At 41.0% G+C, this 17213-nt stretch overlaps 1 protein-coding gene across 2 annotated transcripts in view; it reads left to right on the forward strand.

The window, feature by feature from the left end:
- The first annotated feature begins 461 nt into the window (after positions 1–461).
- tat (tyrosine aminotransferase) overlaps positions 462–17213 on the forward strand; it is an 82941-nt gene continuing 66189 nt past the window's right edge. Inside the window, exons 1-5 of one of the 2 annotated variants that reach the window (XM_087995639.1) lie at positions 462–602; positions 1049–1257; positions 2716–2820; positions 7592–7659; positions 8403–8561. In XM_087995639.1, coding sequence (XP_087851765.1) covers positions 1053–1257; positions 2716–2820; positions 7592–7659; positions 8403–8561 — 537 coding nt within the window. In that variant the 5' untranslated portion in view covers positions 462–602; positions 1049–1052. The remainder of the gene's footprint in view (positions 603–1048; positions 1258–2715; positions 2821–7591; positions 7660–8402; positions 8562–17213) is intronic. The other variant, XM_043706456.2, reaches the window with a different exon arrangement.

The raw sequence follows: 17213 nt of genomic DNA on the forward strand, positions 1-17213 counted from the left end.
CACCCAACTCCAGTTGTACTTATAGTGAGTGGCTTGTTAGGGCATTGTAGAAGGCAGTCAAGAGTGAATCACATCACTGTGTTTATTTATAAACTCCAGCGTGCCTTACGGTTACCTCTCTGCTGTAACAATCTGTCCTGCCCCAGTCAATGATTTACAAACGGATTCCAGCTCCTGTACCCTTTAGGTTACAAACATTGAAGTGCTTGGATCTTTTGCATCCAGTCAACCTGATAATGAGTTAAAAAAAACAATTGACATCAATCTTCTAAAACAAACAACATTACAGTTCTGGCGTCACTTTCCTGTATCTGAGGCATTTAGCACAAGGACTTGGGAGTTTCTGGCCATCACTTGGCCAATGTTTACATGGATTGAGTAACTCAGGTTCGTTTTCTGTCCTTGTTGTATAGTTTGTCGCACGTCAGTAGAGTTGGATGAGGGGTCGGTGGCCGGACACAGCCCATCGCAGGATCCAATGGGCTCTCAGGGAGGAGCTCGCCACCCCCCCCGAGCTCAGCTTTTAGAGGCACAGCGACCTTTCCCTTTCAAATCCCTTTGAGAACAACTCCCAGGACCATCTCATTGTTTCCCAGCTGCAGGTACTGTGTCCTTTTGTGTGTTTGGAACAGAAGCTTCATCGCAGCTCATTCCTAACATTTGCTTTCATTATTACAAGGGTTTTTATATCTGGAATGCTCTGTGCCATTCCAGTTTGGCAAGTATAGACTTTAGAAATGGCTTTAGTGACCTTAATTTGGGAATGTCAAAGATTACACAACACCAGGTTATAGTCCAACAGGTTTATTTGAAAGTACAAGTTTTCAGAATGCTGTTCCTTCATTAGCTACCTGATCATCTTGTGTCATGTGATTTTTAACTTTGTCCACCTCATTCCAACACCAGAACTTCACATCTGGAGATATCACCAGACCAGATCTATCTTCATCTCCAGATCCATCCTTTTATTCTTTATTTCACTCCTTCTTTCTCTTTCAGTTCTTCAGTCAGGTTCTGCTCTTTGATGCACCTCTTTGTTATTTTCCAGCAAAATGGCCAGCGAAAACTTTTTGATCCTTGACTCTGTCTTCAAAGGCAGCGGCTTCACTTATTCGGGAAGATTAAAATCCAGGCGGACTAAGTGGAATGTCCGTGCCTCCGAAATGTCCAAGCGAACCTTCAATCCAATCCGGGCAATTGTGGACAATATGAGGATTGAGCCAAACCCCAACAAAGCCATGATCTCCTTGTCTATCGGTAAGATCTGCTCGTTTCCCATTAAATAATTTACAGGACAGACTTCGAGTTAGCATTTCCTGCTGTCTGTTAGTGTTTTTGTTTGTTGATTATTTTGTCAAATTAAATGGGCAAGATTTGAGGTAAATTAGGAATAAAGTCGATTCCACCTCCCTTTACGCAGAGAGTGGTGCGTGGAATGCACTGCCGCTGGTGATAAAGAGTCAGAGACATTAGGGACATTTAAGCGACTGCTAGACAAGCACATGGGCAGCAATAAATTGAGGGGTGTGGAGGTTAGGTTGATCTTAGATTAAGATAAATGTTCAGCACAACATCGTGGGCTGAAGGGCCTGTACTGTGCTGTGCTGTTCTGTGTTTTATGTTCTAATATAAAGTGACGTTGAAGGCATTGTGGAATTATAGATATTTCTAATCACAAAAATGTTCCAGCAATTTCTGTTTTTTATCAGATTTTTAAATATTCCAACAAGTTGATCAAGCCTCTGCTTAAATGGGTCCACTTCCAACTAAGCACCCCCTCAGCCAGGTAGGTCTTCAACTCAGAACTCTTGGCTAAGATAGGGACATGAGCTGAAAATGTGTTGCTGGAAAAGCGCAGCAGGTCAGGCAGCATCCAGGGAACAGGAGAATCGACGTTCTGAAGAAGGGCTTAGGCCCGAAACGTCGATTCTCCTGTTCCCTGGATGCTGCCTGACCTGCTGCGCTTTTCCAGCAACACATTTTCAGCTCTGATCTCCAGCATCTGCAGACCTCACTTTCTACTCTAAGATAGGGACATGTTGACTATTCTGCAAAAGACCTTCAGACAGGGGTAGATTCAGGTTCCAAATACTCATTTACCAGTTCTGAGGAAGGGACATTCGATCCGAAACATTAACTCCGATTCTCTCCACGGATGCTGCCAGCCATGCGGAGCTTTTCCAGCAATTTCTGTTTTCGATACTCGTTCACCAGGTCAGCTTCAAATCATAGAGTTATATAGCAACTAGTCCAACTCATCTATGCTAACCAGATATCCTAAACTGACCTCGTCCTATTTGTCTGCATTTAGCCCATATCCGTCTAAACCCTTTCTATTCATGTACCCATCCAATTCTTTTGAAGCTGGTTATAGTTGGGGAGGCCAGAGGCAGTTTAATCTCTCAAACCTGTTGTCAGTGGCTACACAGAGTGTTTTCCCAGATTTCACAGTGAGTTCTTCTGAGAAAGGGAATCAATTGGCTGAGGGGGTGCTTAGTTGGAAGTGGACCCATTTAAGCAGAGGCTTGATCAACTTGTTGGAATATTTAAAAATCTGATAAAAAACAGAAATTGCTGGAAAAAGCCAGCAGCTCTGCCCTTGTCTGTAGAGAGAAGGCAGGGTTAACTATTCAGGTCCAGTGACTCTTCTTTTGAATCAGTTTTGGCTTTTTCATCTTTGGTTGTTTTTTAAATCTGTCTGTCATTTTGCTAAAGGTGATCCCTCCGTTTTTGGAAACCTTCCAACTGATGAAAAGGTTTTACAAGCCATGAAAGATGCAGTGGATTCGGGCAGATTCAATGGCTATGCATTGTCTATAGGTACTGATGTATTATCTTTACATAATGCTGGGATTAGTGTGGAAACTAAATTCGAAAATGTTAATCTAGAATATTTTTAAAGTGTATGGGAACCAACTTAAATGATTTATTCGACCTCAAACACATCTCTGAAGTCATTGCTCTGTGTCACCCTGACCTATCTCCCTGCTATGACACTCATCTTTACTCTCAAAAATACGAGATGCGGATTTGAATGGATGTAGCAGATAGCTGGTTTTGCCTTCTGTCACCACATATGGCTTGACTAAGCAAAATATCATCAGGTGATATTCTTGTCTGTTAAAACTGTTCACTGTTCTAGGGTCATCTTGGAATGCACAGATAACTTTCAGCTTATTTTCTCTAATTTATCTCTTAAACTCTACTTCCTTATACTCTCTATCCTCATCTTCAACAATAATTTCAAGGAGCTAATAAATTTTCAGCGTCATTGAGGTTGTAACAGTTGGATCAGCTGATTCTATCACATTCATCCTCAGTTCTGAGGAAGAGGCACCGGACCCAAAACATTAACTTTGTGTTGGGGAAAAGTTAACATTACTTGCCTGGAAGCCATTTTCCTGATTCGGCTGAAAGTTCCATTTTGTGTCCCTAGCCAGAACTTGCTAGCTATGCATTCCTTATTATGAGGTAATGTGAAAGGTTGTCCTTATCTTCCTTCTCAAGATAGTGTCTCCTCCCTTTGCTGAATGATCAGCGCAGGCTGTAGAACCAGTCAAGCTGACATAGACTTTCCAATTAGTCCTCCTTCCTTCTCTAGTTATTGCCTCTTCATGGTCATTCAGCCAATTAGGGATATCTCTGCTTAGTATTAGCAATCTGTGAAACTAGAGCAGGTGTTGATACCACTTGATCTGTCCACTTGTGGAATGCATAATAGTGCTTTAGTTTTGAACTTAATGACTAACCTCTAATTTAGTACCAACTTGTAAGCATGCCAAACTGTGTAATTAATGGTCAGCTCTTAGCTGTTTTCTCTTTATAATCCTGTAGTATCCTGATGTACTTTGAAATAACACTGAGCCACAGTAAGGATGGTGAATTCCCCATGATATATCGTGTAATAAACTAATCAGTTTGCAAGGTCCGAGTCTGAGAGTTTTCTTCAAAACTTTGATTTTTCTTCACAGATGTTGCCAGACTGGACTCTGATAGTGTTAAGTTTTACTAAACATCCTTCTTTGTTTCCTTAGTAATGGGCTCGAGCATTTTTAGAATATTAGAAATTATGTTAATTAGCCTATATTTCCTACTTTTCATCTCCCTCCATTCTTGAACAGGGATTGTTCATTATCAGTTTTCCAATCAGCTGGAACCCTCCTGGAATCCAATCAGTCCGGAATATTTTGACCAATGCCTCCATTGTTTCTGCACCCCTTCCTTTAAAACATTTGGCTCAATAGGTTCTGGTGACTTGTCTGCCTTCAGCCCCATTAGTTTGTCAAACATTTTGTCTCATGATAGTGACTGTTCCAAGAACTTACCTCCCTTAGTACCTTATTTATTTGTTATCGTTGGGATATTTACAGTGTCTTCCACTGTAAACACAATGCAAAATAGTGTTTGAGGTCATCTGCCATTTCCTATTCCCTATTATCAATTCTTATGTTGCATCCTACAGGGGTTCCACGCTCACTTTAGCTGCTCTTTTTCTTTTAAGATACTCTTACTATTTTTTTTTATTTCTTGCCGATTTACTTTCATTATCAATTTTCACTCTCCTTTTAGGTATTTAGACACCTACTGATGCTTCTTAATCCTGTGGTCTGCTATGAGTTTTCTCCATTTTGTATGCCCTTGTTTTTGATTGAATTTTTAATTTATTCACTCATGGGATATGGGCATCAATGGTTGGGCCAGGCTTTGTTGCCCATGAGAAAGTGACAGTGAGCTATCTTCTTGAATTACTGTAATCCGTGTGATGTAGGTAGATGTTGTTAGGGAGGGAATACTTCCCTTGACTACTTATGTTAATCACAAGTAGCTCATCCTTCTCATCAAGTCCTTCTTTTTGACTGGAATAAATTTTTGCTGAGCATTATGAAATAGTTGATTAAATGTCTGCTATTGCTCATCTACTCATCTTCCCCTTTGTCTATTTTCTCAGCACATTTTTAACAACTCTTTCTTCATACCTCTGTAATTGTCCTTATTAAAATTGAGGTTGCTAGTTTAAGAGCTGTATTGCACTCCCGCAGTCTTCTGAGTATATTTTCTATCCCTTTTTGCCACACTTTGTTGTTTTCCTCTTTACTCCCCTATCCTTCTGCTTTATTATTAATGTTTAATTTTCTAAAGTCCCCTTCAATTGAATCTAGCCCCTTCCCAATTAATTAATTTAAAGCACCCCGTCTACCAGCTGCCACATACTACACCTATGATACATCATCTTCCTAAACATTGCTCCTCAGCATGGACTCAAGTTTCATGGCATCAGGTCAAACATGAGCAAGGAAACCTCCTGGTGGCTACCACCCTCCCCAAACTCCTCAGCTGGTGAATCAGTGCGCCTTCATGTTGAGCAGCACTTAGAGGAAGCATTTGAGGTATTTTTGCATTGAATTTGAAAATGCATGATCCGATTTGCTTTCATTTCCTTTTCTCCACTTTACTATTTTTAGCAATTAAAATCAATAAAACATCTTAGTTACTGAATAAAAATATATTTTTCACTCAAAATATCAGAATATGAAATACTTAATGAATTTTACTGATAGTGCACTGAAAACTTCAAATTCAAGATTTTGATTGTATCCCTGATATTTTCAGTCAATTTACTTTAAGCTTGTTTTAGGAAAAAACACTTACCTTGTTTGTTAAATTTATCATTGAGTAAGTGGTTCAGAAATTGATAGTCTTAATTGTATTTTCCAGCCTAGTTTGTTGTGGGGGAAATAAAATTCTGCCCACCATGTCTAATGTCCTCCAAATGCTCACATCAGTGATTGGTACTGAATGGATAATATGTTCTGATTTTTGATCCATTTCTGTTTACTTTAGCCCAGGTTGGTATCTGCATTACAATATGTTCATCTATATTGAAATCATTTTTCAGACTAATTGCATAATTCATTCAGATCTCTTTAAAAGCAGTTTAATTAATTAAATTTGTCATTGGATTTTATGGCTCAATGTGTCCAGTGAATATTATACAAACATCATAAAACATAGAACGTTACAGTTCCCTAACACGGTCTTGGAGGAGCAAGAGTTGGGGGCACTTTCTGCAGATGTACTTGGATGGGACACTAATGGTATCCCTCACCTCAAACATCATGCAGGAGGAACATTCCTCTCCCTGCACTGCCATCCATGCTAGTCCCTTTATCACAAAGTAAGAAAGAAGAGACGCTTACCTGATGTGTCCCTGGTCTTTAAGATTAGAGGAGGTGTAATTGAGTACAGGAGTTGGGAGGTCAAGTTGAGGCTGTATAGGACATTGGTTAGGCCACCGTTGGAATATTGCATGCAATTCTGATCTCCTTCCTATCGGAAAGATGTTGTGAAACTTGAAAATGTTCAGAAAAGATTTACAAGGATGTTGCCATGGTTGGAGGATTTGAGCTATAGGGAGAGGCTGAGTAGGGTGGGTCTGTTTACCCTGGAGCGTCGGAGGCTGAGGGGTGACCTTATGGAAATTTATAAAATCATGAGGAGCATGCTTAGGATAAATAGACAAAGTCTTTTCCCTGGGGTAGGGGAGTCCAGAACTAAAGGGCATTGGTTTATGGTGAGAGGGGAAAGATATAAAAGAGACCTAAGGGGCAACCTTTTCACGCAGAGGGTGGTACGTGTATGGAATGAGCTGCCAGAGGAAGTGGTGGAGGCTAGTACAATTACAACATTTAAAAGTCATTTGGATGGGTATATGAATAGTAAGGGTTTGGAGGGATATGGGCCGGGTGCTGGCAGGTGGGACTAGATTGGGTTGGGATATCTGGTCGGCATGGACGGGTTGGACCAAAGGGTCTGGTTCCATGCTGTACATCTCTATGACTGTATGACTGTAAATCCCATCCAGCCCAGGGGACTTAGCAATTTTCACACTTTCCAGAATTGCCAACACTTCCTCCTTATGAACCTCAATCCCATCTAGTCAAATAGCCTGTACCTCAGTATTCTCCTTGATAACATTGTCTTTTTCCTGTGTGAATACTGATGAAAAATATTATGTATGAAATAGTTTGTGCAGGAAAATCTACAAGTTGTTCTGTTGTAGCACGCATTTTGTCAGTATGAGTTCCCTCTAACGCAATTGACAAACCTTCACAAACCTTGCAATTGATGAATTGGGGTCACTGTTTCTAAAGTGTGAACTTCTAAAATGTGTGTTGGCTGTATTGCGAATACATCGCCAGCACTTTAAGTGTTATTTCTAAAGTGGGAGTTTTCTCTAATATGGGGTTGCACAAGAACACAACCATCGTGTTCTAGAAGAATGACCTGTATTGTTAAACTGCTGCTCCATCTTAGTTTATCTGTGGTATTAAAATTAAATACAGCACTTGATTCATCAGTAACAATCCTTCACTTTGTTTTGTTAGGTGCTTCCTAATCTCTTATAAATGTTCTAGTGCATATCAACTGGGTTTCTGAATGTTTGCCTTCTCTAGGTTAAGATCACAGGATTTCCCAAAATATTTCTTAGAAGCCTTCAATTGTTTGTAAAGTAGAGGAAAGAAGTACTGCACTTTTTTAAAATGAAGAGTTCATGTTGTATCTTTGTTCATTTCTGCTCCTTTCTCACCAGGCTATCAGAGCAGCAGGGATGCAGTGGCTAATTTTTACAGCTGTCCTGAATCACCTCTTGAGGCAAAGGTAAGGATACAGCAATAATAGGTTCTTTGGTGAAAGGGTTTAGGGATGTGTTAGAAGTTAGAGAAGCAAGAAGAGAGGGCAAGGAGTGAAAGAAAGAAGGAGCTATGGATGAAGTTGGAGGGATGTGGATGTCTGGTGCTAAAGAGATTTCAAAGAACTGAGGAAGGGGACAAAAGGGGACACAGTCCTGCAGGCAAATAACATAATCCTGCCTATTACCTTCCATCCATCCTCATTTGACTTGACTACCTCCAACACCTGAATACCCCCTACCACCTGATTACCCACCTGAATTACGCTACCCAGCTTACTGAACTATCACCCTACATCCTCACCCATCATCAAGCCACCCTACTGCTACACTGCTATCATATTCACTTACCACCTTACCCTTTTATTCATTTACCTTACACATTTAACTTCTCTCCATGCCTTTGCAAAGTGGTTTGGACATTTAAGATGTTTACTTACCAGAAGATGGCAGTTACTGCCATTAAAAGGGGGTGTGTCTTCTACAAATGAATTGCTCCCTCTAAAGATTCCTGAATTTGGTGAGGTCTACAGGATTCTCCGCGAGCAAAAATGTCTGAGAAATCAATGGTAAGTAATTGTGTAACATTTTATCTGATTAGGATCAGAAATAGGAATTCTGACCCATGTCATATATCTTTGATTCGCTAGTTATAAGTCGATATGATACATTTAATCAGTTTGATTTGCATCAACTGCCTTTTCCTTCTTAGGATGTGATTTTGACAAGTGGCTGCAGTCAAGCTATTGAATTGGCCATCTCTGTACTGGCAAATCCCGGCCAAAATATCCTGATTCCCAGGCCTGGCTTCTCTCTCTATAAAACACTGGCAGTGTCCCTGGGCATTGAAATCAAACACTACAACTTACTGGTATGTAACAATAATGTGAGCAAGTTATGAGTTGTTGGATGGATAGTTCTGGATGTAACAGCACAAGCTGAACTCAGACCAAATAAATCACCAAAGATGTGGTTAGTCTGTCTCAGCCTCAGACAGTTATAGGAAGGCAGAAAGATACACACAAGGGCAAAAGTAAAAACATGAAAATGCTGATAATCCGAGAAACAAAAATTACTGAGAATTGGCTAACAGCCAGAAAACACAGGGAGAATGTGAGGACTACTGATGCTGGAGATCAGAGTGGAGAGTGTGGTGCTGGAAAAGCACAGCCAGTCAGGCAGTATCTGAGGAGCAGGAGAGTCGATGTTTCAAACAGAAGATCTTCATCATTCCTGAAGAAGAGCTTCTGCTCGAAACGTCGACTCTCCTGCTCCTCGGATGCTGCCCGACCAGCTGTGCTTTTCCAGCACCACTTTTATTTAGCCAGAAAACACAGTTGTAATAAATGCATCATTCTCAGATTGCCAGACTATGACAGGTAGGGATCCACAAGGACTTGGGGCCCCAGCTGTTCATTAGATTTATTGATAATTTAGAAGTGAAGGCCAAATATGGATGATGGTGGATTAGTGTAGGGGGATGGGCTTAGATTAGTTCACATGTCGGTGCAACATTGAGGACTGAAGGGCCTGTTCTGCACTGTATTGTTCTATGTTCTATAAACTGTTTTCAAACTTGAGGATGATACAAAGCTAAGGAGAATGTATGCTGTGAGGAAGGTGTAAAGCAACTTCAACAGGATGTGAACAGAGTTAGTGAATGGCAGATGGAAGATAATATGGAAAAATTTGAGTGTATCCATTTTGGTAGGAGAAATAGATGTGAAGAGTTGGAGAGTGTAAATATAAAAAGGAATCTAGGTGTCTTTGTCAATAAGTCAATGAAGGCTAACATACAGGCACAGCAATTTATCAGGAAAGGTAATAGAATATTAGCCCTTATTGCATGAGGATTTGAGTACAGGAGTGGTGATGACTTGCTTCAATTTTATAGAAACATAGAAACATGGCTGATCATGCAATCTCAGTATCCCATTCCCACTTTCTTTCCATACCCCTTGATCCCTTTATCCGCAAGAGCCACATCCAGCTCCTTCTTGAATATATCAAATGGACTGGGCCCAACAGCTTCCTGTGGGAGAGAATTCCACAGGTTCATAACTCTAAGATTGGTGGAGTAGCAGATGGTGAAGGGGACTGTCAGAGAATACAGCAGAATATAGATAGATTGGAGAGTCGGGCGGGGAAATGGCAGATGGAGTTCAATCCGGGCAAATGCAAGGTAATGCATTTTGGAAGATCCAATTCAAGAGTGAACTAGACGGTTAATGGAAAAGTCCTGAAGAAAATTGATTTACTGAGAGATCTGAGTGTTCAGGTTTATTGTACCCTGAAGTTGGCAATGCAGGTCGATAGAGTGGTCAAGAAGGCATACGGCATGTTTTCCCTCATTAGATAGGGTATTGAGTACAGGAGTAGGCAGGTCATGTTACAGCTGTATTAGACTTTGGAATACTGCGTACAGTTCTGGTCGCCAAATTGCCAAAAGGTGTGGATGCTTTGGAGAAGATGCAGAGAAGGTTCACCACGATGTTGCCTGGTATGGAGGGCACTAGCTATGAAGAGAGGTTGAGTAGATTAGGATTATTTTCATTAGAAAGACGGAGGTTGAGGGGGGACCGGATTGAGGTCTACAAAATCATGATAACAAGAAGCTTTTTCTCAGAGTAGGGGACTAATTTATTAGGGGTCACAAGTTGACGGTAAGAGAGGAAAGTTTAGGGGAGATATACATGGAGAGTTCTTTACGAAGAGGATGATGGGTGCCTGGAACTTGTTGCCAGCGGAGGTGGTAAAGGCAGGCACAATAGCGCCATTTAAGATGTATCTAGACAGATAGAAGAATGGGCTGGGAGCAGAGGGATACAGATCCTTGGAAAATAGGTAACAGGTTTAGGTAGAGGATCTGGATTGGTGCAGGCTTGGAGGGCTGAATGTGGTGTGATTTTCTTTGTTCTTTGTTCTCTGAGTGAAGAAATTCTTCCTCATCTCAGTCCTAAATGGCTTACTGCTTATTCTTAGACTGTGACCCCTGATTCCGGACTTCCCCAATATCGGGAACAATCTGACCATATCTAGCCTGTCCAGTCCCATCAGAATTTTATATATTTCTATGACATCTCACCTCATTCTTCTAAATTCCGACAAGTACAAGCCCAGTGAATCCAGTCTTTCCTCATATGTCATTCCTGCCATCCCAGGAATGAGTCTGTTGAACCTTCATTGGATTCCCTCAATAGCAAGAATGGATTAGGATTAGGAGACCAAAACTGCATACAATACTCAAGGTGTGACCTTATCAAGGCCCTGTATAAGTGCAGCAAGACACCTGTACCCCAATACTCAAATCCTCTCGCTATGAAAGCCAGCATGCCATTAGCTTTCCTCACTGCCTGCTGCACCTGCATACCAACCTTCAGTGACTGTTCCACATAACGTCCACGTCTCGTTGCACCTCACCTTTTTTTAAACTGCCCCCATTCAGATATGATACAGAGGTGCCAGTGATGGACTGCAGTGGCCAAAGTTAAAAATCATATTGCCTGGAAGTGTGGTAGAGACAGGTTCAATTGAAGCGTTCAAGAGGACTTTGGTTGATTATGTCGATAGAAATTGGATGCAAGGGTATGGGAAAAGGCAAGACCCTGACTCTAAGTAATGATGCTCTTTTGAAGAATTGGTGCAGGCACAATGAGTCAAATGGCCTCCTCCGCAACAATAACAACTCTGTGATATAAATGCACATTTTTCCTGTTATTAAATTTCAACTCTGATATATCTGCTCATTTAAATAGCTTCTATTTGTTGTCTTGAAGACTTATGGTTTTTGTTATTTATTGAATTTCCAAGTTTCATACCTTGTGAAAACTTTTAAATTATGCTCCGTATTCTCAGGTTCAAGTCCTTTTTGTTTAAAGCAAAATGAGTAATGACCCTAATATTGACTCCAGAGTAAAGACTAAATATTTCTCATCAATTTCAAAAGCAACTAACCGCTCTCCGTTTTTTATGTCCTGTTGCTAATTTCATGTCCACATTACCATTTCCCTTCTAATTCCATGGTTTTCAAGTTTGCAATCTCTATCAAACCCTTTTTCAAAATTCTTACATATAATCAGTATCAATGTTAACTTTATCTGATACATCATAAAATAACTTAATCAAGTTAGTCACACTCAATCTGCCTTTATCACAAAGCTGTTTTGCTTTCATTTGTTGAACTTTTTCAAAGTGACAATTATTGTTTCTAAAGCTCTGCCCAAAACTGCCATTAGATTGATTGATGTGTAATTGCTGAGGCTATCATAGAGTAATAGAAACTAACAGCACCAATGGAGGCCATTTGTCCCATCATGCCTGGGCTGACCCTCAGAAAAAAAACAGTCATACCTAGTTCCACATCCTTACTTTTTAGTACACTGTAAGTTCCTCATCACTATCACCAACACAGTAGTGTAGTGGTATTTCACTGGACTAGTATACCAGAACTCCAGGCTAATCCTCCAGGAACATGGGTTTGAATCCCAATCTCTGTAAGAGCCATAGAAGTTAAATAGACTGTAATGCAGGGAATTTTGTGTTCATAGTAAAACAAGGGAGCAAAATTCTCCACATGAATATTATACACTATAAAGGCAGAGATCATCAGAATCCTCCAGAAATGTCTTCAGAGGTATAATAGATTAACAAGTTAGGAGACAAGAGAGGAAATAATGATAAATAGAGATTAAGCAAATTAGGAGTAAAGTAATCACCAGCATCAGAGCCAGATTAGGGCAAGATTAAGTGGCCCCAGCTTGGGTGAATGAAGATATGTACCTAGAACTTTGGACATCTGTTTCTTGTATGATCGTGTACTGATAGGGTTGGATTTCTATTAGTGGAATATATTTACATATATTCAGTAGGGTTCTATTCTAGCTAGTCTAGGATAGACTCTCGTTGCATACATTTGAATAAATGATGATAAACCTGTACTCTCGACTCCTGTGGTCAATCATTAGAAATAACCACAACACAATTGTGCCAGATTTTAGTTTGGGAAACCTTCTGTGAATTGCTTCCAATGCATTTACATTCCTCCTTAAATAAAGTGACTATTACTGTACATGGTACTCCAGATGTGGTCTCGCCAGTACCCTATACAACTGAAGAATAACCTCCCTATGTCCCAACAATAAATGACAATGTTCTATTGGCTTTCTTAATTACTTACTGTACCTGCATTTCACCCTTATGTGATTCTGGATCAGAGTTATGCAACCTCTCATCATTTAGATAATATGCCAATTTGGACAATTTGGCATTTCCCTGGGTTAAACTCCATTTATTAGATCTGTGCCTGCTCACAAGTTAGCGGTATCACTCTTTAGCCTCCTTATGTATTCTTCAACTTATTTACCTAAATATCTTTGTATCAGCAGCAAATTTAGTAACCGTATCTTCAGTCCCTTCATCATCATTTATATCAAAGAATCACATTATTATTAAGGTGCAGAAGGAGGCTTTTTGATCCATCGTGCCTGTACTGGCTCTATTATCTAGACTGGCTTTATTATCTGATGCCTATCTCCTGCCATTTCCCCAAATGTCTACACACCATTACTTTAAAAGCAAAAAGTATCCAATACCTCCTTGAAAGCTTCAATTGAACCTGCCTTCATCATATTTACAAGCAGTACATTCCATACCCTAACAACTCGTTGAGTGAGAGTTTTTTTTTCATATTACCCTTGTTTCATTGCTCTTCACTTTAAATCTATTCTTTCTCATTCTTGTTTCTTTAACAAGTTGGAACAGCTTCTCCCTATCTACTCTCTCCAGCCTGCTCATGATTTTGTAATCCTCTATCAGATCACCTTTTAACCCTCTTCTGTCCAGGGGGAACAGTCCCACTTTTACAATCTAATCTCATAACTCAAGTTTCTCATTCCTGGAATCATTCCAGTAACTTCTGCATTCTCTGCAATGCATTCACATCTTTCCACCTGCAACCTGCATCTGTACACAATACGCCAGCTGGGATTGAACAAATGCCTTGTACAAGTTTAACATCACTTCCTTGGCCTTGTATTCAATTCCCCTATTAGTGAAGCAGAGGACACTATTTATTAACTGATTTATTAACTGCTCTCTCCAACTGGCCTGCCAACTTCAATAATCTGTGTACGTATATACCCAGATCCTACTCCTGCTCCCTGTTTAGAATTGCAGCCCCTATTTTATACTATCTTTCAATGTTTTCCTAACAAAGCATATCACCTCCCACTTGAACCTCATCTGCTGCCTATCCATCCGCTCCATCAATTTGTGAATGTCTTTTTGGAGTTCCACACAGCCTTCACAGTTTATAATTCTTTCAATGTTAGTATCGCATGCAAACTTGGAAATTGTCCCTTGCACACCAACCCTTTGACCAATAATATATATATGCTTTAACATATAAAATTTGTCAATGTGCTGAGCAGAGGTATTATCAAATGGGATATGGCACTAAGCTGCAAGTGTACAATTTTCTCTCTTTATTAATCTTTTAGTCAATCTCTGCTGTTTTTATATTTTGTCCAATCTTCTGACCTGCCACCTCTCTTAGTTTAACATTGGGGTGGCATGGTGGCTCAGTGGTTAGCACTGCTACCTCACAGCGTCAGGGACCTGGGTTCAATTCCAGCCTTGGGCACCTGTCTGGAGTTTGCAGGTTCCCCCCATGTCTGTGTGAGTTTCCTCTGGGTGCTCCAGTTTCCTCCCACAATCCAAAGATGTGCAGTTCAGGTGAATTGGCCATGCTAAATTGCCCATAGTGATAGGTGCATTAGTCAGGGGTAAATATAGGCATGGGGAATGGGTCTGGGTGGGTACTCTTCAGAGGATTGGTATGGACTGTTGGGCTTAAGGGCCTGTTTCCAAACTGTAGGTAATTAAATCTAATCTAAATTGCCTATAGCGTTCAGGGACGTGTAGGTGAGGTACACCAGTCAGGGAAAATGTAGGATAACAGGGGAATGGGTCTGGGTGTGTTACTCTTTGGAGGGTCAGTGTAGGCTTGTTGTGATGAAGGGCCTGTTTCCACACTGTAGGAAGCCAATGATTCTCTAATTCGTTGTTGCCTTACAGTGCCAGGGACCCAGACGACTGTCTGTGTGGAGTTTGCACATTCTCCCAGTGTCTGCATGGGTTTCCTCCCACAATTCAAAGATGTGCAGATTGGGTGAATTAGCCATGATAAACTGCCCGTAGTGTTCAGGGATGTGTAGGTTAGGTGCATTAGTCTGGGGTAAACGTAGAGTAGTGGGGGAATGAGTCTGGGTGAGTTATTCTTTGGAACGTCGGTTGGACTTGTTGGGCCAAAGGGATTCCATGATAACATTATGCTCTTTCTTTAAATTTGAACCCAATTTTAACTTTCATTAGCCACATCTTCTACTTACTTGTTGGAATTTATCTACTCTGTGTATTCTGAAATAGCCACATAAATATCTCCACTGCTTCTCCATGGACCTATTCTTTAAACTAATTTCCCAGTTCACTTTAGCCAGCCCAGCTTCCACTGTCTCATCATTGCCCTTACTTAACTTTAAAATGTTAGTCTTGACATACTGCTCTATTCCTCAAACTGAATGTAAAATCAATCATATTATGATCTCTGCCACCTTCGGGCACCTTCACTATGAGATTATTACTACCTCATTGCACAAAATGACACTAGTATAGTCTGCTATCTGACCAGCTCCAGAACATGCTGTGCCAAGAACCTGCCCCAAGAACATTTTATGAACTACTCAGCTTGGCTCCCTTTCCTCATTTACTTTCTTCCAGTTGATTTGATTTATTATTGTCACATGTACCTAAGTACAGTGAAAAGTTTTGTATTGCATGCAGTGCAAGCAGATCATAACATACGAGGACATACATATCATGGGTGATTGAACAGAGCAAGGCATACAAAGTTACGGTTGCACGGGAGATGTACAAAAAGCAAGATCCACATTTGATTTGAAATTTGAGAGGTCCATTCATAAACTTAATAACAGCAGGGAAGAAGCTGTGCTTGAACCTGTTGGTATGTGTTTATGCGTTTATATCTTCTGCCTGTTGGAAGAGGTTGGAAGAGATTATACCTAGGGTGATGATGTTGGCCGTCTTTTCACTGCAATGAGAAGTGTAGATAGAGTAGATGGATGGAAGATTTGTTTGCATGATGGTCTGGGCTGAGTTTACAACTTTCTGTAGTATCTTACAGTCCTGGGCAACGTAGTTGCCCTACCAAAACATGATGTATCCAGATAGAATGCTTACTATGGTGCATCTATAAAAGCTGGTGAGGGTCCTTGTGGACATCTAGAGTGTGGTGCTGGAAATGCACAGCATGTCAGGCAGCATCCGAGGAGCACACTCAACTCTGATCTCCAGCATCTGCAGTCCTCACTTTCCCCACTTTCTGACTTTCTCCTAGTCATTGTGGACATACCAAATTTCCTTAGCCTCCTGAGGAAGAAGAGGTGTTGTTATACCTTTCTGACCAGTTTATGTGTAGATTAAAATTGTCTACAAATATCGCCTTGTCTTTCCGTCAAGATCCCACTATCTCTTCATTTGCATCCTCATTTTCTGCCTGTTAATGGGGCTGTATACTACTTTCACTGGAGGTGTGAAATAGGAAGAGATCAGTGAGCTTGTTGGCTATTTATTATTGACCTCCAGTTAGTGGGGAGGAAGTAGAAGGGAACATTTGTACCCAGATTGTGGAAATAGTTGGTGATTTCAATTACCCTTAGGTAAAGTGGAAAAAAGGTAGAGTGGGAAGCATAGAAGGGGAGAAATTCTCGTAATGTGTGCAAGAGAACTTTCTGGAACAGGAAATTTCCAGATCTACCAGGGAAGGGGCTGTGCTGAATTTGGTCTTAGGAAATGAGGAAGACTAAGTCCAAGGACTCCTCCATCGCCAGACCATGGCAACACGACGGTTGGAGGAAGAGCGCCTCATCTTCTGCCTGGGAACCCTCCAACCACAAGGGATGAACTCAGATTTCTCCAGTTTCCTCATTTCCCCTCCCCCCACCTTGTCTCAGTCAAATCCCTCGAACTCAGCACCACCTTCCTAACCTGCAATCATCTTCCTGAACTCTCCGCCCCTACCCCACTCCGGCCTATCACCCTCACCTTGACCTCCCTCCACCTATCGCATTTCCAAAGCCCCTCCCCCAAGTCCCTCCTCCCTACCTTTTATCTTAGCCTGCTGGACACACTTTCCTCATTCCTGAAGAAGGGCTTATGCCCGAAATGTCGATTCTCCTGTTCCTTGGATGCTGCCTGACCTGCTGCGCTTTTCCAGCAACACATTTTCAGCTCTGATCTCCAGCATCTGCAGCCCTCACTTTCTCCCATAGTTTAAGAAGGACAGCAGGAATAATCCCGAACATTATTGTGAGTCTCACCTCAGTGGTAGGGAAATTATTGGAAAAGATACTCAGGGACAAGATCTATGTGCATTTAGAAGCAAATGGATTGATTAGCGATAAACAGCATGGTTTTGTGCAGGCGACATTGTGCTTCACTAACTTGA

Source organism: Chiloscyllium plagiosum, unplaced genomic scaffold (genome assembly GCF_037043375.1).
Source record: "Chiloscyllium plagiosum isolate Xiang-an unplaced genomic scaffold, Cpla_swu_hap1 HiC_scaffold_17, whole genome shotgun sequence".
NCBI lineage: Eukaryota > Metazoa > Chordata > Chondrichthyes > Orectolobiformes > Hemiscylliidae > Chiloscyllium > Chiloscyllium plagiosum.